Source organism: Triticum urartu, chromosome 1A, assembly GCF_056163025.1.
Source record: "Triticum urartu cultivar PI428250 chromosome 1A, HENAU_Tu73, whole genome shotgun sequence".
Lineage (NCBI taxonomy): Eukaryota > Viridiplantae > Streptophyta > Magnoliopsida > Poales > Poaceae > Triticum > Triticum urartu.
Window position 1 is genome coordinate 529997169 of NC_141873.1, and position 20862 is coordinate 530018030.

The 20862-nt window shown below is 45.0% G+C and overlaps 1 protein-coding gene across 1 annotated transcript; it reads right to left on the reverse strand.

The window, feature by feature from the left end:
• Positions 1 to 13482: 13482 nt before the first annotated feature.
• Positions 13483 to 18899, reverse strand: LOC125530807 (uncharacterized). The gene is made up of 7 exons (XM_048695217.2): positions 18106 to 18899; positions 16770 to 17012; positions 15901 to 15990; positions 15175 to 15324; positions 14815 to 14939; positions 13984 to 14113; positions 13483 to 13877 (listed from the first exon to the last, which is right to left on the reverse strand). Exons 1-7 carry the CDS (start codon positions 18751 to 18753, stop codon positions 13752 to 13754), a joined length of 1512 nt encoding a protein of 503 aa, XP_048551174.2. The 5' UTR covers positions 18754 to 18899; the 3' UTR covers positions 13483 to 13751.
• Between the last annotated feature and the right edge of the window lie 1963 nt (positions 18900 to 20862).

The window sequence follows — 20862 nt, forward strand, 5'->3', positions numbered from 1 at the left end:
GACTATATGGGCCAAGGGCACCAGCCCCAAGAGGCCCATGCGCCTAGGGTTCAAGGAAGGGAAGAGTCCCAAGAGGGGAAGGCACCTCCTAGGTGCCTTGGGGAGGAGGGATTCCTCCCTTGGCCGCACCCCCCTAGGAGATTGGATCTCCTAGGGCCGGCGCCCCCCCCCCCCCCCTTGGACTCCCTATATATAGTGTGGAAAGGAGGGCCTCTCATACCACATCTTTGGTGCCTCCCTCTCCCTCTCCAACACATCCTCCTCCTCCATAGTGCTTGGCGAAGCCCTGCCGGAGTACTGCAGCTCCACCACCACCACGCCGTCGTGCTGCTACTGGAGCCATCTTCCTCAACCTCTCCTTCCCCCTTGCTGGATCAAGAAGAAGGAGACGTTACGCTGACCGTACGTGTGTTGAATGCGGAGGTGCCGTCCGTTCGGCGCTAGGATCTCCGGTGATTTGGATCACGTCGAGTACGCCTTCCTCATCCCCGTTCTTTGAACGCTTCCGCGCGTGATCTACAAAGGTATGTACATGCAATCCAATCACTCGTTGCCAGATGAACTCCAAGATGGATCTTGGTGAAACCGTAGGAAAATTTTTGTTTGCTGCAACGTTCCCCAACAGTGGCATCATGAGCTAGGTCTATGCGTAGTTTTCTTGCACGAGTAGAACACAATTTGTTGTGGGCGTTGATGTTGTCAACTTTCTTGCCGCTAATAGTCTTATCTTGCTTCAACGGTATTGTGGGATGAAGCGGCCCGGACCAACCTTACACGTACACTTACGTGAGACCGGTTCCACCGACTAACATGCACAAGTTGCATAAGGTGGCTGGCGGGTGTCTGTCTCTCCCACTTTAGTTGGAGCGGATTCGATGAAAAGGGTCCTTATGAAGGGTAAATAGAAGTTGACAAATCACGTTGTGGCTTTCACGTAGGTAAGAAAACATTCTTGCTAGAACCCTACTTCAGCCACGTAAAACTTGCAACAACAATTAGAGGACGTCTAACTTGTTTTTGCAGCAAGTGCTTTGTGATATGATATGGCCAAAGTTGTGATGAATGATGAATGATATATATGTGATGTATGAGATGTTCATGCTATTGTAATAGGAATCACGACTTGCATGTCGATGAGTATGACAACCGGCAGGAGCCATAGGAGTTGTCTTTATTTTTTTGTATGACCTGCGTGTCATTGAGAAACGCCATGTAAATTACTTTACTTCATTGCTAAACGCGTTAGCCATAGTAGTAGAAGTAATAGTTGGCGAGCAACTTCATGGAGACACAATGATGGAGATCATGATGATGGAGATCATGGTGTCATGCTAGTGACAAGATGATCATGGAGCCCCAAGATGGAGATCAAAGGAGCTATGTGATATTGGCCATATCATGTCACTTTTATTATTTGATTGCATGTGATGTTTATCATATTTATGCATCTTGTTTACTTAGAATGACGGTAGTAAATAAGATGATCCCTCATAATAATTTCAAGAAAGTGTTCCCCCTAACTGTGCACCGTTGCGACAGTTTGTTGTTTCGAAGCACCACGTGATGATCGGGTGTGATAGATTCTAACGTTCACATACAACGGGTGTAAGACTGATTTACACATGCAAAACACTTAGGTTGACTTGACGAGCCTAGCATGTACAGATATGGCCTCGGAACACAGAAGACCGAAAGGTCGAGCATGAGTCGTATAGAAGATACGATCAACATGAAGATGTTCACCGACGTTGACTAGTCCGTCTCACGTGATGATCGGACACGGCCTAGTTAACTCGGATCATGTTATACTTAGATGACTGGAGGGATGTCTATTTGAGTGGGAGTTCATTATAATTTGATTAGTTGAACTTAATTATCATGAACTTAGTCTAAAATATTTACAATATGTCTTGTAGATCAAATGGCCAACGTAGTCCTCAACTTCAACGCATTCCTAGAGAAAACCAAGCTGAAAGACGATGGCAGCAACTACACGGGCTGAGTCCGGAACCTGAGGATCATCCTCATAGCTGCCAAGAAAGATTATGTCCTACAAGCACCGCTAGGTGACACACCTGTTCTCCCTGCAGAACAAGACGTTATGAACGCTTGGCAGGCACGTACCGATGACTACTCCCTCGTTCAGTGCGGCATGCTTTACAGCTTAGAGCCGGGGCTCCAAAAATGTTTTGAGAGACACGGAGCATATGAGCTGTTCGAAGAGCTGAAAATGGTTTTCCAAGCTCATGCCCGGGTCGAGAGATATCAAGTCTCTGACAAGTTTTTCAGCTGTAAGATGGAGGAAAACAGTTCTGTCAGTGAGCACATACTCACTATGTCTGGGTTGCATAACCGCTTGACTCAGCTGGGAGTTAATCTCCCGGATGACGCGGTCATTGACAGAATCCTTCAGTCGCTTCCACCGAGCTACAAGAGCTTTGTGATGAACTTCAATATGCAGGGGATGGAAAAGACCATTCCTGAAGTATTTGCAATGCTGAAATCAGCAGAGGTAGAAGTCAAAAAGGAACATCAAGTGTTGATGGTGAATAAAACCACTAAGTTCAAGAAAGGCAAGGGTAAGAAAACCTTCAAGAAAGACGGCAAGGGAGTTGCCGCGCCCGGCAAGCAAGCTGCCGGGAAGAAGCCAAAGAATGGACCCAAGCCCGAGACTGAGTGCTTTTATTGCAAGGAAAGTGGTCACTGGAAGCGGAACTGCCCCAAATACTTAGCGGACAAGAAGGCCGGCAAAACAAAAGGTATATGTGATATACATGTAATTGATGTGTACCTTACCAGTACTCGTAGTAGCTCCTGGGTATTTGATACCGGTGCAGTTGCTCACATTTGTAACTCAAAGCAGGAGCTGCGGAATAAGCGGAGACTGGCGAAGGACGAGGTGACGATGCGCGTCGGGAATGGTTCCAAGGTCGATGTGATCGCCGTCGGCATGCTACCTCTACATTTACCTACGGGATTAGTTTTGAACCTCAATAATTGTTATTTAGTGCCAAGTTTGAGCATGAACATTGTATCAGGATCTCGTTTAATACGAGATGGTTACTCATTTAAATCCGAGAATAATGGTTGTTCTATTTATATGAGAGATATGTTTTATGGTCATGCTCCGATGGTGAATGGTTTATTCTTAATGAATCTCGAGCGTAATGCTACACATATTCATAGTGTGAATACCAAAAGATGTAAGATTGATAATGATAGTCCCACATACTTGTGGCACTGCCGCCTTGGTCACATAGGTGTCAAACGCATGAAGAAGCTCCATACTGATGGACTTTTAGAGTCTCTTGATTATGAATCATTTGACACGTGCGAACCATGCCTCATGGGTAAAATGTCCAAGACTCCGTTCTCAGGAACAATGGAGCGAGCAACCAACTTATTGGAAATCATACATACTGATGTGTGCGGTCCAATGAGTGTTGAGGCTCCCGGTGGCCATCGTTATATTCTCACCCTCACTGATGACTTGAGTAGATATGGGTATGTCTACTTAATGAAACACAAGTCCGAGACCTTTGAAAAGTTCAAGGAATTTCAGAGTGAGGTTGAGAATCAACGTGACAGGAAAATCAAGTTCCTGCGATCAGATCGTGGAGGAGAATACTTGAGTCATGAGTTTGGCACACACTTAAGAAAATGTGGAATAGTTTCACAGCTCACACCGCCTGGAACACCTCAGCGTAATGGTGTATCCGTACATCGTAATCGCACTCTATTAGATATGGTGCGATCTATGATGTCTCTTACCGATTTACCGCTATCTTTTTGGGGGTATGCTTTAGAGACTGCCGCATTCACTTTAAATAGGGCTCCGTCGAAATCCGTTGAGATGACACCGTATGAATTATGGTTTGGGAAGAAACCTAAGCTGTCGTTTCTAAAAGTTTGGGGATGCGATGCTTATGTCAAGAAACTTCAACCTGAAAAGATCGAACCCAAATCGGAAAAATGCGTCTTCATAGGATACCCTAAAGAAACTATTGGGTATACCTTCTACCTCAGATCCGAAGGCAAGATCTTTGTTGCCAAGAATGGGTCCTTTCTAGAGAAAGAGTTTCTCTCGAAAGAAGTAAGTGGGAGGAAAGTAGAACTTGATGAAGTATTACCTCTTGAACCGGAAAATGGCGCAACTCAAGAAAATGTTCCTGAGGTGCCTGCACCGACTAGAGAGGAAGTTAATGATGATGATCAAGATACTTCTGATCAAGCTCCTACTGAAATTCGAAGGTCCACAAGGACACGTTCCGCACCAGAGTGGTACGGCAACCCTGTCTTGGAAATCATGTTGTTAGACAATGGTGAACCTTCGAACTATGAAGAAGCGATGGTGGGCCCGGATTCCGACAAATGGCTAGAAGCCATGAAATCCGAGATAGGATCCATGTATGAAAACAAAGTATGGACTTTGACTGACTTGCCCGTAGAGCGGCGAGCCATAGAAAATAAATGGATCTTTAAGAAGAAGACAGACGCGGATGGTAATGTGACCATCTATAAAGCTCGGCTTGTCGCTAAGGGTTATCGACAAGTTCAAGGGGTTGACTACGATGAGACTTTCTCACCGGTAGCGAAGCTGAAGTCCGTCCGAATCATGTTAGCGATTGACGCATTCTATGATTATGAAATATGGCAAATGGACGTCAAAACGGCATTCCTTAATGGTTTCCTTAAGGAAGAATTGTATATGATGCAGCCGGAAGGTTTTGTCGATCCTAAGAATGCTGACAAGGTGTGCAAGCTCCAACGCTCGATTTATGGGCTGGTGCAAGCATCTCGGAGTTGGAACATTCGCTTTGATGAGATGATCAAAGCGTTTGGGTTTACGCAGACTTATGGAGAAGCCTGTGTTTACAAGAAAGTGAGTGGGAGCTCTGTAGCATTTCTCATATTATATGTAGATGACATACTTTTGATGGGAAATGATATAGAACTCTTGGACAGCATAAAGGCCTACTTGAATAAGAGTTTTTCAATGAAGGACCTTGGAGAAGCTGCTTATATATTAGGCATCAAGATCTACAGAGATAGATCAAGACGCCTCATAGGTCTTTCACAAAGCACATACCTTGATAAGATATTGAAGAAGTTCAATATGGATCAGTCTAAGAAGGGGTTCTTGCCTGTGTTGCAAGGTGTGAAATTGAGCTCAGCTCAATGTCCGACCACGGCAGAAGATATAGAAGAGATGAGTGTCATCCCCTATGCCTCAGCCATAGGTTCTATTATGTATGCCATGCTGTGTACCAGACCTGATGTAAACCTTGCCGTAAGTTTGGTAGGAAGGTACCAAAGTAATCCCGGCAAGGAACACTGGACAGCGGTCAAGAATATCCTGAAGTACCTGAAAAGGACTAAGGAAATGTTTCTCGTTTATGGAGGTGACGAAGATCTCGTCGTAAAGGGTTACGTCGACGCTAGCTTCGACACAGATCTGGATGACTCAAAGTCACAAACCGGATACGTGTATATTTTGAATGGTGGGGCAGTAAGCTGGTGCAGTTGCAAGCAGAGCGTCGTGGCGGGATCTACATGTGAAGCGGAGTACATGGCAGCCTCGGAGGCAGCACATGAAGCAATTTGGGTGAAGGAGTTCATCACCGACCTAGGAGTCATACCCAATGCGTCGGGGCCGATCAAGCTCTTCTGTGACAACACTGGAGCTATTGCTCTTGCCAAGGAGCCCAGGTTTCACAAGAAGACAAGGCACATCAAGCGTCGCTTCAACTCCATTCGTGAAAATGTTCAAGATGGAGACATAGATATTTGTAAAGTACATACGGACCTGAATGTAGCAGATCCGTTGACTAAACCCCTCCCTAGAGCAAAACATGATCAACACCAGAATTCCATGGGTGTTCGATTCATCACAATGTAACTAGATTATTGACTCTAGTGCAAGTGGGAGACTGTTGGAAATATGCCCTAGAGGCAATAATAAAGCATTATTATTATATTTCCTTGTTCATGATAATTTTCTTTATTCATGCTATAATTGTGTTATCCGGAAATCGTAATACATGTGTGAATAATAGACACCAACATGTCCCTAGTAAGCCTCTAGTTGACTAGCTCGTTGATCAACAGATAGTCATGGTTTCCTGACTATGGACATTGGATGTCATTGATAATGAGATCACATCATTAGGAGAATGATGTGATGGACAAGACCCAATCCTAAACATAGCACAAGATCGTATAGTTCGTTTGCTAGAGTTTTCCAATGTCAAGTATCCTTTCCTTAGACCATGAGATCGTGTAACTCCCGGATACCGTAGGAGTGCTTTGGGTGTACCAAACGTCACAACGTAACTGGGTGACTATAAAGGTATACTACGGGTATCTCCGAAAGTGTCTGTTGGGTTGACACGGATCAAGACTGGGATTTGTCACTCCGTATGACGGAGAGGTATCACTGGGCCCACTCGGTAATGCATCATCATTATGAGCTCAAAGTGACCAAGTGTCTGGTCACGGGATCATGCATTATGGTACGAGTAAAGTGACTTGCCGGTAACGAGATTGAACGAGGTATTGGGATACCGACGATCGAATCTCGGGCAAGTAACATACCGATTGACGAAGGGAATTGTATACGGGGTTGCTTGAATCCTCGACATCGTGGTTCATCCGATGAGATCATCGAGGAGCATGTGGGAGCCAACATGGGTATCCAGATCCCGCTGTTGGTTATTGACCGGAGAGCATCTCGGTCATGTCTACATGTCTCCCGAACCCGTAGGGTCTGCACACTTAAGGTTCGGTGACGCTAGGGTTGTAGGGATATGTATATGCAGTAACCCGAATGTTCTTCGGAGTCCCGGATGAGATCACGAACGTCACGAGGAGTTCCGGAATGGTCCGGAGGTAAAGAATTATATATAGGAAGTGCTATTTCAGGCATCGGGACAAGTTTCAGGGTCACCGGTATTGTACCGGGACCACCGGAAGGGTCCCGGGGGTCCACCGGGTGGGGCCACCTGCCCCGGGGGGCCACATGGGCTGTAGGGGGTGCGCCTTGGCCTATATGGGCCAAGGGCACCAGCCCCAAGAGGCCCATGCGCCTAGGGTTCAAGGAAGGGAAGAGTCCCAAGAGGGGAAGGCACCTCCTAGGTGCCTTGGGGAGGAGGGATTCCTCCCTTGGCCGCACCCCCCTAGGAGATTGGATCTCCTAGGGCCGGCGCTCCCCCCCTTGGACTCCCTATATATAGTGGGGAAAGGAGGGCCTCTCATACCACATCTTTGGTGCCTCCCTCTCCCTCTCCAACACATCCTCCTCCTCCATAGTGCTTGGCGAAGCCCTGCCGGAGTACTGCAGCTCCACCACCACCACGCCGTCGTGCTGCTGCTGGAGCCATCTTCCTCAACCTCTCCTTCCCCCTTGCTGGATCAAGAAGAAGGAGACGTTACGCTGACCGTACGTGTGTTGAACGCGGAGGTGCCGTCCGTTCGGCGCTAGGATCTCCGGTGATTTGGATCACGTCGAGTACGCCTTCCTCATCCCCGTTCTTTGAACGCTTCCGCGCGTGATCTACAAAGGTATGTAGATGCAATCCAATCACTCGTTGCCAGATGAACTCCTAGATGGATCTTGGTGAAACCGTAGGAAAATTTTTGTTTTCTGCAACGTTCCCCAACAGGGCCACCTATCCCGGAGGGCCCCACGGGCTGAAGTGGGAAAGGAACCAGCCCCTGGTGGGCTGGTGCGCCCCCCTTGGGCCTCCCCCTGCGGCTAGGGTTAGAAACCCTAGGGGTGGGGGCGCCTCCACTTGGCTTGGGGGGCAAGCCACCCCCTTGGCCGCCGTCCCCCATCTAGATGGGATCTAGAGGGGCCGGCGCCCCCCTGGCCCCTATATATAGTGGAGGGGAGGGAGGGCAGCCGCACCCCAAGTCCCTGGCGCCTCCCTCTCCCTTCGTGACACCTCTCCCTCTCGTTGGTGCTTGGCGAAGCCCTGCCGAGATCCTGCTGCTTCCACCACCACGCCGTCGTGCCGCTGGATCTCCATCAACCTCTCCTCTCCCTTTGCTGGATCAAGAAGGAGGAGACGTCTCTCCCAACCGTACGTGTGTTGAACGCGGAGGTGCCATCTGTTCGGCGCTCGGTCATCGGTGATTTGGATCACGACGAGTATGACTCCATCAACCCCGGTCTCTTGAATGCTTCCGCTCGCGATCTACAAGGGTATGTAGATGCACTCCTCTTCCCTCGTTGCTAGATGACTCCATAGATTGATCTTGGTGATGTGTAGAAAATTGTTAAATTTATGCTATGTTCCCCAACAATAATCACCCAAGCGTCTAATCAAATAAGCATTTTATTTTAATTGTCTACCAAAATAAGCATTGAAGTCATCTTGCTTATACATAAAGTTATCAAACTCATCCAAGCATTGACTAGCAATTTTAGTAGGAGGGACTTCAGCTTTATCATATCTATAAAGAGAATTTACCTTTACTACCTGTGTCGGGATATCGGGATCAGGAGGTTCTTCAGTAAATAAATAATTGAGATCATATGTTTCTTCAACAGGCGAATATATTAAGACCATGTATTTCTTCAATAGGAGGTAAATTCTTAACGTCTTCAGCTTTAATACCTTTTTCTTTCATAGATTTCTTTGCCTCTTGCATATCTTCGGGACTGAGAAATAAAATACCTCTCTTCTTAGGAGTTGGTTTAGGAATAGGCTCAGTAATTGAAGCAGGAGATGGCTTAGGAGCTGGCTCAGGAGGTGCCCAATTATTTTCATTTGTCAACATATTATTCAATAGAATTTCAGCTTCATCTGGTGTTCTTTCCCTGAAAAGAGAACCAGCACAACTATCGAGGTAATCTCTGAAAGCATCGGTTAGTCCATTATAAAAGATATCAAGTATTTCAGGTTTCTTAAGAGGATGATCAGGCAAAGCATTAAGTAACTTGAGAAGCCTCCCCCAAACTTGTGGGAGACTCTCTTATTTAATTTGCACAAAGTTGTATATTTCCCTCAAAGCAGCTTGTTTCTTATGAGCAGGGAAATATTTAGCAGAGAAATAATAAATCATATCCTGGTGACTACGCACACAACCAGGATCAAGAGAATTAAACCATATCTTAGCATCACCCTTTAATGAGAACGGAAATATTTTGAGTATATAAAAGTAACGCGATCTCTCATCATTAGTGAACAGGGCAGCTATATCATTTAATTTAGTAAGATGTGCCACAACAGTTTCAGATTCATAGCCATAAAACGGATCAGATTCAACCAAAGTAATTATATCAGGATCAACAGAGAATTCATAATCTTTATCAGGAACACAAATTGGTGAAGTAGCAAAAGCAGGGTCAGGTCTCATTTTATCTCTAAGTGATTCTTTGTTCTATTTAATTAATAACCTCTTAAGCTCATATCTATCTTTGCAAGCAGAAATAGCAGCAGAAGATTCCATATCAAAAAGATAACCTTCAGGAATAACAGGCATATTTTCATCATCACTATCATCATCGTATTCAGATTCAATAATTTCTTTTTCTCTAGCCCTGGCAATTTGTTAATCAAGAAATTCACTAAGGGGCACAGTAGTATCAGGCATAGAAGCAGTTTCATCATAAGTATCATGCATAGCAGAAGTGGCATCATCAATAACATGCGACATATCAGAACGAATAGCAGAAGCAGATGTGGGTGTCGCAAACTTACTCATAACAGAAGGTGAATCAAGTGCAGAGCTAGATGGCAATTCCTTACCTCCCCTCGTAGTTGAGGGATAGATCTTGGTTTTTGGATCTCTCAAGTTCTTCATGGTGTCCAGCAGATATAAATCCCAAGTGACTCAAAGAATAGAGATATGTCCCCCGGCAATGACGCCAGAAAAAGGTCTTGATAACCCACAAGTATAGGGGATCGCAACAGCTTTCGAGGGTAGAGTATTCAACCCAAATTTATTGATTCGATACAAGGGGAGCCAAAGAATATTCTCAAATATTAGCAGCTGAGTTGTCAATTCAACCACACCTGGAAACTTAGTATCTGCAGCAAAGTGTTTAGTAGCAAAGTAATATGATAGTGGTGGTAGCGGCAACAAAAGTAAAGACAGCAAAAGTAATGTTTTTGGTATTTTGTAGTGATTGTAACAGTAGCAGCGGGAAAGTAAATAAGCATAAACCAGTATATGGAAAACTCGTAGGCACCAGATCAGTGATGGATAATTATGCCGGATGCGGTTCATCATGTAACAGTCATAACATAGGCTGACACAGAACTAGCTCCAATTCATTAATGTAATGTAGGCATGTATTCCGTATATAGTCATATGTGCTTATGAAAAAGAACTTGCATGACATCTTTCGTCCTACCCTCCCGTGGCAGCGGGGTCCTATTGGAAACTAAGGGATATTAAGGCCTCCTTTTAATAGAGAACCGGAACAAAGCATTAGCACATAGTGAATACATGAACTCCTCAAACTATGGTCATCACTGAGAGTGGTCCCAATTATTGTCACTTCGGGGTTGCCGGATCATAACACATAGTAGGTGACTATAGACTTGCAAGATAGGATCAAGAACTCACATATATTCATGAAAACATAATAGGTTCAGATCTGAAATCATGGCACTCGGGCCCTAGTGACAAGCATTAAGCATAGCAAAGTCATAGCAACGTCAATCTCAGAACATAATGGATACTAGGGATCAAACCCTAACAAAACTAACTCGATTACATGATAAATCGCATCCAACCCATCACCGTCCAGCAAGCCTACGATGGAATTACTCACGCACAGCGGTGAGCATCATGAAATTGGTGATGGGGGATGGTTGATGATGACGACGGCGACGAATCCCCCTCTCCGGAGCCCCGAACGGACTCCAGATCAGCCCTCCCGAGAGGTTTTAGGGCTTGGCGGCGGCTCCGTATCGTAAAACGCGATGATTTCTTCTCTCTGATTTTTTTCTCATTGAAACTCAATATATGGAGGTGGAGTTGGAGTCGGAGACGCAACAGGGGGCCCACGAGGTAGGGGCGCCCTAGGGGGGCGCCCCCCACCCTCGTGAGAAGGGTGTGGGCCCCTGGTCTTCATATTTGGCAAGGATTTTTTATTATTTTTTCTAAGACCTCCCGTGGAGTTTCAGGTCATTCCGAGAATATTTGTTTTCTGCACATAAAACAACATCATGGTAATTCTGCTGAAAACAGCGTCAGTCCGGATTAGTTCCATTCAAATCATACAAGTTAGAGTCCAAAATAAGGGCAAAAGTGTTTGAAAAAGTAGATACGACGAAGACGTATCAAATGGCCGCGCGGAAATGTCCCTCCCGCCAAATCTCGCACGGGATAGGGGTTGAGCTCGGGTCGGCCTCCCAACTCGTGAAGATAAAGATTAGGGGAAAAGATTTGCCGTGCCCCGCAAAAAAAATTACGGGCCGGGGCGGGATGCGGGGTCTGCTCGTGCAGATTTTCTGGTCCCAACCCGCAATTTGGCAGTTATTTTACGGACCGGGGCGTTTTGCGGGATCTGCTAGAGTTGCTCTAACAAAGTTGGCACTTAGACTAAAAAAACAGAGTTGGCACTTGGCAGCCTGACCGGGCTTCTTACTTTTTCTTGGATATATTTTTTTCTAACCTGCTGCGAAATGTAGCTCTCTCGAAACTCTTGGCGCACATACTAATCAGTTGGAGGCTTGGAGCCGACTGAAAAAGCAATGCAAACAGATCACTGGTTGACCCTTGATTTCACGCATTACTCCTTCTCCATCCAATCGTCCATGAGCTGATCTGATGTAAATTACTCCCTTCGTGTCATAATATAAAACGTTTTTACAAACTAAACGACTTAGGGTGGGACAGATAATAAAATGATCGCATGCATCATCCAGATGCAGAGGACGGGGGTCTAACCTCTTTATAAAAAAAACTGCGGGGCGGAGGGAGTACTTTTCAAAATGAGAAGCGGCCGCTGACTTCCTTTTCGTAAGAAAAAAGAATGAACACGCGGAACTAGACTTAACTTGGCCGGCAGTCGGTCAGGAAGAATTCTCAGCGGCTGCTCAAAAGAAAAGAAAAAGAATTCTCCACGAGCAAATCCCAATCGTCCACGTGCACAGAGGCGCTGTATATATAGAGCCGGAGACGCCTGCCTCTGCCTCATCGCCAGCTCGCGCATTTTGCCAAAGCAGGCAGCCAGCCAAGAGCCAAGCACCAGCAGTTCCATTTCTTCTTCCCTGAGCTCATCCCGTTCCGGCCCAGAGCACCCACAGGAGCGGATCGTCGGTCGAGCAGCGTCGCGTCGTCCCGCGGCTCCGGCATGGCTTCGCCTTCGCCGACGCGCAGCAGCAGCAACAGGAGGCCGCCGCCGCGTCTACAGCCCGCGCGGGCGTTGTTCCTCGCCGTGCTGCTGCTGGTGCTGCTCCGATGCGCGCCGTGCGAAGGGCGTAACCTGCCGACGGCGGGGGGGGAACGACAGGGCGGCAGGGCCGCCGTGATCCACCTCCAAGGCGGCGAGGCGGCGGCGGCGAGGGGGTTCTCGAGGGCCGCGAGGTCCATGGGGTCCGTGCCGAGCCCCGGCGCCGGGCACTAGCCAAGTAGCCATGGTTCTTTCTGTTCTACACCGGAGAAGCTTCCCATTTTGCAGCGGGGACTGGGATCCTGCCTGCGCCGCATTTTTGTCCGCTCGTCGACTTGATGAGCTCCTCGCTTTCATATGCGGCGTACGAAAATGATGGGGACGGTTTGTCATTGTGTATCTGAGTACGTACAGCCGGCCGAAAATAATGTAAACAGCTGGCTGGAACCTTAATCGACGCGCTTGGAAAAGAGCTCCAGTGTCGTATTATCTCTCCTGTCACGTCAATGTCAGCTGCACTGCACGTCAACAGGGTGTGCATGGCTGTGGCCTCAACAACAAACTGATCTGATGATTTCTGTTAAGATCATGTTCGTACTGTGTTCCGTAGTAAGAAATTTTGGTTCAAACTGGCACGCATCGATGCGATGCAGTTGCTGCAAACCACTTCCGCCTACGTATAGATTTTTCCACGTGACATGGAGCAGAGTTATATGCTCCCTCCGTAACTTAATATAAGACACATTTTGGCACTATCATAGACTCTTAGAAACGTCTTATGGAAAGTTCGTATTTACGAGGTTGCCCGTCGCTTCAACAAAACATGGAATAAAGCTAGACTATTACTTCCTTCGTTCCAAATTACTTGTCACAGGTATGGATGTATCTAGATGTATTTTAGTTTTAGATACATCCATTTCTGCGACGAGTAATTTGGAACGGAAGGAGTACTTGCCGCCATTTCAGAGAAGAAAAACAAAGGTGCTCTTTAACTGCAATTCTCCACACGGGAGCTTAACTGGAATCATTCGCGGGTTCCACTATACATATCAAGCGAGAGCGTGCGTCTCTGCCCCATCAACTCCAGGGCATGTGAAGTGTGGCTGTGTCTCAACAACAAACTAACAACAAACTGATCTAATAATTTCTTTTAAGATTACGTTCCTACTGGGTTTCAAAAGAAAATCTGTTTCAAACTGAAATGCGTCGGGTACAATGCCAGACAGAGATTCAGAACACCCCCACTACATATATGCTTCACGGGATGAGAAGCTACCTCCAGAATAATAAAATGGGTACCCAGAAGTGTACGCCTTATACTACATGAACATCCTACAATATCTACGTACATCGTATACTATCCTACTTACGATCTATATGTACAGACGGGCAATAGGCAGCGTCAGAACTCGAGACCTCCGTTGAGTTGAACAGATAAAGATGGAGGTCCCATGTTGTCGAGGGGTTTCTCCATGGTGACTACTACCCCAGAACTGCCAACTTCACCGTTCAACTTGGACCGCCCAATCTGCCATAGCACACCATAATTACAAGGGCGTCAGTTCATGCTTTGCAGTAAACGCGCTTCGATAAGGAAGAAACCCTCGCATAATGACAACTAATTGAGGGCTTACAGAAAGAGATGTGAAAGCCGAAGGATGTCTCGAGCATGAGAAGCCGCACGACACACCGATCTCTTCCTTCAATGAATGGACAATCTCCGCCCGTATGCCCGGATCACTTCCTCCAAGAGTGGGGCAAACACTGGTGCAGGTGGTTCCATGGATGAGATTATTCATAGGTTGGGAGCAGATTGTGCAAACAAAAAAAAAAAAAAACCTGCAATACAACTTATCAACATAAATAGCTACTCCCTCCGTTCCTAAATATTTGTCTTTCTAAACATTTCAAGTGACTACATACGAAGCAAAATGAGTTAATCCGCACTCTAAGATATGTCTACATACATCCGTATGTTGTATCCATTTGAAATGTCTAGAAAGACAAATATTTGGGAACGGAGGGAGTAGTAGGGAAGAAGCTGAAGTAGTAACCAGCTACCATTATTTTCTTCTGTTGGCAGAAACAGAAAACGACCTCAAGCAATATGGACTGCCATATGCCAACTAATGAACACAAAAATGCAAGTATGATATACTTAGTGAAGCATGGAGCATGATCTGAATTTGGCATATTTGGACACTGTTTTGTCAATGACGTTTGCTAATCTGGCATTAACTATGGGTAAACATCCCACACAATGGCTGTTGCCATTTTCAAACCAACCCAGATAATATATTTACCAGTACTTTTGATATCATATCAGTAAGGACACCTACCCAACAAATACTACACAATGACTATTTTGAACTGTGACTAACAGCAATCCAGCCTTTTACCAAGTAAGACCAATCCACCTTTTACTGAGCCGAGAAACCAGTTACGGCTATGAGCCAAGAAACTACCTGACTTGGGTGCTCGGTCTCATCATAAGGCCAGACTTTTTCCATGCTACCGCGTGGGCGACTCCAAATGACAGAGAATTGTCAGGCCATTGATATGTAGGGGTAAACCATGTACCTTGCGAGCTCTTCAATGGGGAAAAAATTAACAAATAAAAGGACAAGTGAAAGAATTAGGAACACACCGCAAGAAAATAAGAGTAATGTAACTTTGAAACAAATACAAAAAATAGCATGTGTAATGCATGTTATTGTTGTTTCATAATAGAATAGTTCTTGACAATCTGCACAGTTCAAACTGTTTCTGTAAGAATTTACAAACATAAAAAAAATTGTGCAGTTACATAGCTAGCATTGACCAACCTTGAAGGAGAAACTCAGTTTGGTTTCTCCAGGAATTTTTCCATGGGCTTGAAGCAATCCACCAAATAATGGGAGAAAACCACTTGCTGTTATCCCCTCACCAGCAACATATCTAAATTGCCCATTTGAGAATTCCACATCCATGAAGGCCTGCAACAAAGAACAACCAAGGGAAGATGATAAGACGGTAACAAGTACTCATCAGTAGGATGATAGCCTTTGATAAATTTGCCAGCTATACAGTTGCCTATCAATGTACATCCACAAACAAACAGTCATGCGAAAAATTGACGCATTCCTTTTAGGTTTACATGGCTCCAGTAAATTAGAAGGTTAGATGATTGCACTAAGCATGGACAAGTTCCATTGTTTTTTATTTCCTTATAGAACTCATACAAAGTTAATGGCAAGGTTGATAGTAGAAAAAATGTTAATGACAAGGCCTAGCGGAACAATACCTTCATAGACACATGCACCACATGATGGCAAAATACAGGGGGGAAGCAAGCTAAGCATTTGTACAGCTAACTAAACTATCCAGCAACTTAGTACACAGACTGATGATCCGCAAACTTTGGTCAATAAAATTGGAATACAGCTGACACTGGATAGATACTAGGAAAAACACATTTGAACTAAAACCACAACACTTATTTTAGATCGGAGGGAGTAACTGAAAGCGGAGGGCAAAAGGGCAAGGTAAGAGCAACCAACATGTCTACTTACACAAGCTACCGGGTTGAGGCACATCATGGACATCAACAACCATTTTTTCTGTTTTGACCAGATAACTGGACATAAGGAATGCACTCCATTCTACAAGAAATGAATAAGTATTTAGTATGTGCAAGTAGTAAAATATAGGTCAATACATGCACACAAAGAGCTTGAATGGGCACAATTCCAGAAGATGGTGATAGCTATAGCAAGTACTTAACGTGTTAGAAAATTTAGCAGAAATAAGTATGCAAAATACATGCTTACAAATATGGAGAATATTTCTAATGCATAACTAATTAACTGACTCTGCTAGAGCTGAATTCAGCATCTAAATCACTTTTATGGATCTGGATAGAGAAATATGGTCATGCATTTTAGAACCAACATTTTCACATCTTAAATCAGACTAGCTAGGAGAGGGCATTATAACTGCAAGCTTCCACAGAACAATCCTAAATCAGACTAGCTAACAGAGCAGAATCACCAAGAATTGATGCAGAGCAAGATGAGCATTCCATAATTATATACTATTACTTGATGATTACATGACCAATCAACTAGAATAAAAAACTGGTTTTAGTTTCAAGTAGATGCTATGCATAATATTTGCACTCTTGTAGTATATTTCACATTTAACCAATATACAATGCAATGTACTCCCTCCGTCCCATAATATAAGAACGTTTTTTACACTAGTATAGTGTCAAAAATGTTCTTATATTGTGGGACGGAGGGAGTATATAAAGCTTTAGAGATTATCATTCATAAGAAAAGGCAACAAATACACTGTTCTCGTCAATTATCTGAACGATAAAATAAATAAAAACTAATGAACATGCACAGATTCATTCATATATCAAGAATAAGAGAAGTACCTTGTGATCATAAGCATACCAAATGAGGTGTTGCTTTGACAGATTAATAGGCAAAAGAAGTGTTGTAGAGTCTCGCACAAAAAGTAAGGGACCCAACTGAAAAAGGAAACCAGGTGCATTGTCATTTCCATTATTTGAACCACCTCGTGATGATTCTAACCTCCAAAAGTCTCCACGTGCAACAACTGAACTATCAACAGTATGGTGCCTTGTATTGTACATTGCTGAGACATTTACAGTCCCCTGCATCATCATCATTACAGGTGTTATGATGTGTACTTGAGCATATTGAATGTGTTTCAGCATCGCAGACCCAGTATAATTACACTCTAAACCTGTACAAAAACCCATCATAAATCTGCAGAAAAAAAGAAGGGTATATAACCTTTGGCATACGAAAAGGATATCTGAAGTACATGTGTACTACTAAATGACAAACAAATAGCCACAAACAGTATATCATATTGAAATTTAAGAGTGTTAGCTTTTAGCCCCAGCAGTCAATCACACAAACAAATAACAGATACACACAACTGGGATATTTCGCCAAGTCATCTCTTGTGTCTCCTTTTTTTTGTTGTTTCCTTCTGACAAATCTTACACAAGATTATAAGCTGCATGTGCATATGTACACGATCAAGCTAGATGACTCACACTCGTACACACTCCACGGACTCACCTTGTCCAAGTCGTACATGTCAACTAACATGTAGGTAGGACCAAACCAGACACGACTAAGTCTTGATCATTCCAACAATCTCCCCCTAATTAATACTTTGTGCGGCAGAATCAATCAGCCAAACAAATCACGCATACACAAGATAGGCATATTTCACCAAAGACAGGTGCCTCTCTTTTTTTTCCTTGTTTCTTTCTCAAAACAGTATACAACATTGCAACCTGGATGTGTATGTATGCACAATGAAGCTACACGACACACTCTCGTATACAGACGCGCCTTCCGTACACGTCAATTAGGACATAGCCAGGTAGGACTAGACAGGCCACAATCAGATTAGACCAACACAGCTCCTGGCAGGGACATAGCTAAGTATTGATTATACCAACAATGAACACAAACAAGACACAAATGTGGCGCAATCCGACTTGACCAACATCATTCCTAACGGGATACGACTTGATTATTTCCAACAATGAACACAACCAATTACACAACAAGCACATAGCCACCATTCTACAACTAAATCATCCATGCATAAGCTAAGCTTCCACATGCATAAGATACATCATCTCACTTCGAAGCATTATATCTATCACACAAGTGCGTGGGATAGCAGAAAACATATCAATTGAAATGGAAATCCAACATTGGTACCTGAGGCTTCATAAATTTCCCCAGAGTGCCGATCTCGAACTCGAACCCGAACCCGTCTTCCTCTTCATCCGACCCATCCGCACCCTCAGCCCCGGCCCCGACCGCACTGGCGGCAGCGGCACTCCCAGTGGCCGCCGCCACAGCCGCAGCCACCTCCTCGAGAGAGCCTCCTTCCCCGACACCCTCCAAGGCCACCCCGCCCTCGGCAGCCCTCTCCGCAGCGAGCCCCGCCTCCCCCTCGTCCACCGCCGCGGTCGTCGGTGGCGCAGCGGCCCCCTCCCACTTCCGGCGCCGCGCACGCTCGGCGCGGAACGGCACGGGGATCTGCCGCGACAGCTGCTGCACGGCGCCGCCGACGGAGGCGCCGAGGTCGGACCCGGCCTGCCCGAGCCGGCCGCCGATCTCGACGAACGACGCGACGGCCACGGCCGGGAGGTCGACGCCCCCGCCCACCGCGAAGGGGGCGGCGGGGAGCTCGATGTCGAAGGGGATGAGCTTGAGCGGCAGCGGCGGGGCGGGCCAGGGGAGCTGCGGCGGCTGCACGTGGAGGTGGAGGAGGAGGCCCGAGACGCCCTGCGCGAGGCGGTAGGCCAGGTCCTGCCCGTGCCGCTGCACGCCCAGCAGCGCGGCGTCCAGGGAGATCTCCATGGATGGATGGCGGTACGGGGCGCCGGGCGGAGAGCGGAGGCGCGCCCCGGCGTAGCGGATTAGCTCGAGCCGCGGCGAAATGTGGTGGAGGCGAAGCGATCAGGCGGGCTAGTCGAGTCTGTGGTGGCGGCCCGGCAGACTGCTTGTCCGGGACTGCGCTATCGTGTGGATATCCGTTGCCCTTTGGCCTCGCGTGAGACTACATCATCCGTTTGAACGTCAATCAATGTGTCCGTGCAAGTATATTACGTAAGTGCATGCGGATATTAAATAAAATATTATTTTACGTATTGTGTTATTATGTGATTAGTATTTTTTAGCATTAATTTAACTGTACGCTAAACGTGTTGAGCACTCGACATTGAAGCAGTCTAGGTCGTTGGATTAACATAATTTGATGGCCGAGATTAATTGGATCTTCCTTTTTAGGTCTTTTTATATTGATATATAGACTAGCAAATATGTCCGTGCGTTGCAACGGGGAAAAAATCGCATACTCCTAGCACAATAAGCACGACCCAAGACCCCTTCGCAGGTCCAAGTTATCTATTTGAACCCCTTCGCAGGTCCAAATTATTTATTTGAACATAGTGTCTCATCCATGCCTTCCCGTCTTCACTGACTATGGCCATGGTATCCACCTAATCACAATGCGTCTGAAGGTGGTCAATTCCAAGGTGATGATCTAGGTCACCGCACTCACATCTGTCACTAAACTCCCTCGTGAGTGAATGTCTAATAGTTTTAAAACTAATCTCGTCAGTCTGGGCGTGACAGCTGTCCTTCTCGAGCTATTGCATACACCATCCCTCTTAAAACATCTTCAACGCAAGACGCCTATAGAGGCGCTTAGGAAAATATATTAAATACGATGAAAATTAAAAGCATGCAAGCGCCCCCTCCTTTTCAAGGCTAGACTGTAATCACATGCGCTAAAGCATCGGCGGCTGAACTCAGCGCTTCGTCTCGTGCGATAGAAAAAATCACAAGCGCCTGATGCCTTTTCTAGCATCGATGCCATAGATGACGCCAGGATCGGAGGGCCTAACTGCCTTTAGACAAGGAAACAAATCCTGGCGCCCCTCTCTTAGCGTCCCCGTTGGACATGCCCTTATGCCAACTCACATGAATGTTATTTTAAACATGAACACTTTTTAAATCACATGATTGTTTTAAAGAGCATGCGTATTTTTAAAATTATGAATATATTTTTAAGCACGTGAACACTTTTTAGAATTACATGATTTTTCAGAAAAGGGTGAATATATTTTAAATGATATAAACATTATTTTAATACACAAACACTTTTCTTAATACTACACAAATATATTAAGATGCATCAATGATTCCAAAAAATACATAATGTTTTTTGAAAGGTAGAAGGCTTTTTAAATGACACAAAAAATAAAACTTTTTGTGAGGATGCCCAACTTTTTTGCGAATACTAATTTGATTTGGATTGCAAGTGATCGGGAGAAGGGTGGCGGATGAAAAAAAAAGAATTTCCCACGAGCCCGTACAAAACATACGAAACAATCAGGGTAAGAGTTTCAATAATAGGTACAGAATAAAAGCGAGTTTTCCTTTTCTATTCCACCCAGTGGGTTAGCTAACTGAGTTGGTTCAAGTATGCATATGTAAAGTACGCGGGCAGGATTTGAGTCCTCAAAACGCATTTATTTCTAGTTTATTATGGATGTAATTTTTTTCTACACAACCTCCCTATGCTTCAAATGTAAAACATCAATTTTAAAATGTTTCGAAAATTCTGAAAATAAATGTGAATTTTCACAAGGAATGTGACTACACCTCCTAAAAAATTCAGGTCCAAACCCAAAATGTACATTGAGAAACAAAAAGGACAAATCAAACGTGAATAGTGTCAAATGCTACTTTTGTTTTTTATGACACTATTCACGCTAAGATTTCGCTCTTTTTTTCTCAACGTACATTTAAAACTTGGACCTGGAATTTTTAGGAGTTGTAGTCGCATTCCTTGTAAACATTCATATATTTTTCTAGAATTTTTTAAACATTTAAAATTGATTTATTTAAAGTTGGAGCATGAGGAGCACCTCAAAGATGGGAGTACTTGATATTTACCCGCAT

Coding starts and splice junctions, on each gene's coding strand:
- LOC125530807 (XM_048695217.2), bottom strand. CDS start 18,753: ATGGAGATCTCCCTGGACGCCGCGCTGCTGGGCGTGCAGCGGCACGGG. Junction 14,940..15,174: donor AACTGAGTTTCTCCTTCAAG/GTTGGTCAATGC, acceptor TCCCCATTGAAG/AGCTCGCAAGGTACATGGTT. Junction 14,114..14,814: donor AGACCGAGCACCCAAGTCAG/GTAGTTTCTTGG, acceptor CACCTGCACCAG/TGTTTGCCCCACTCTTGGAG.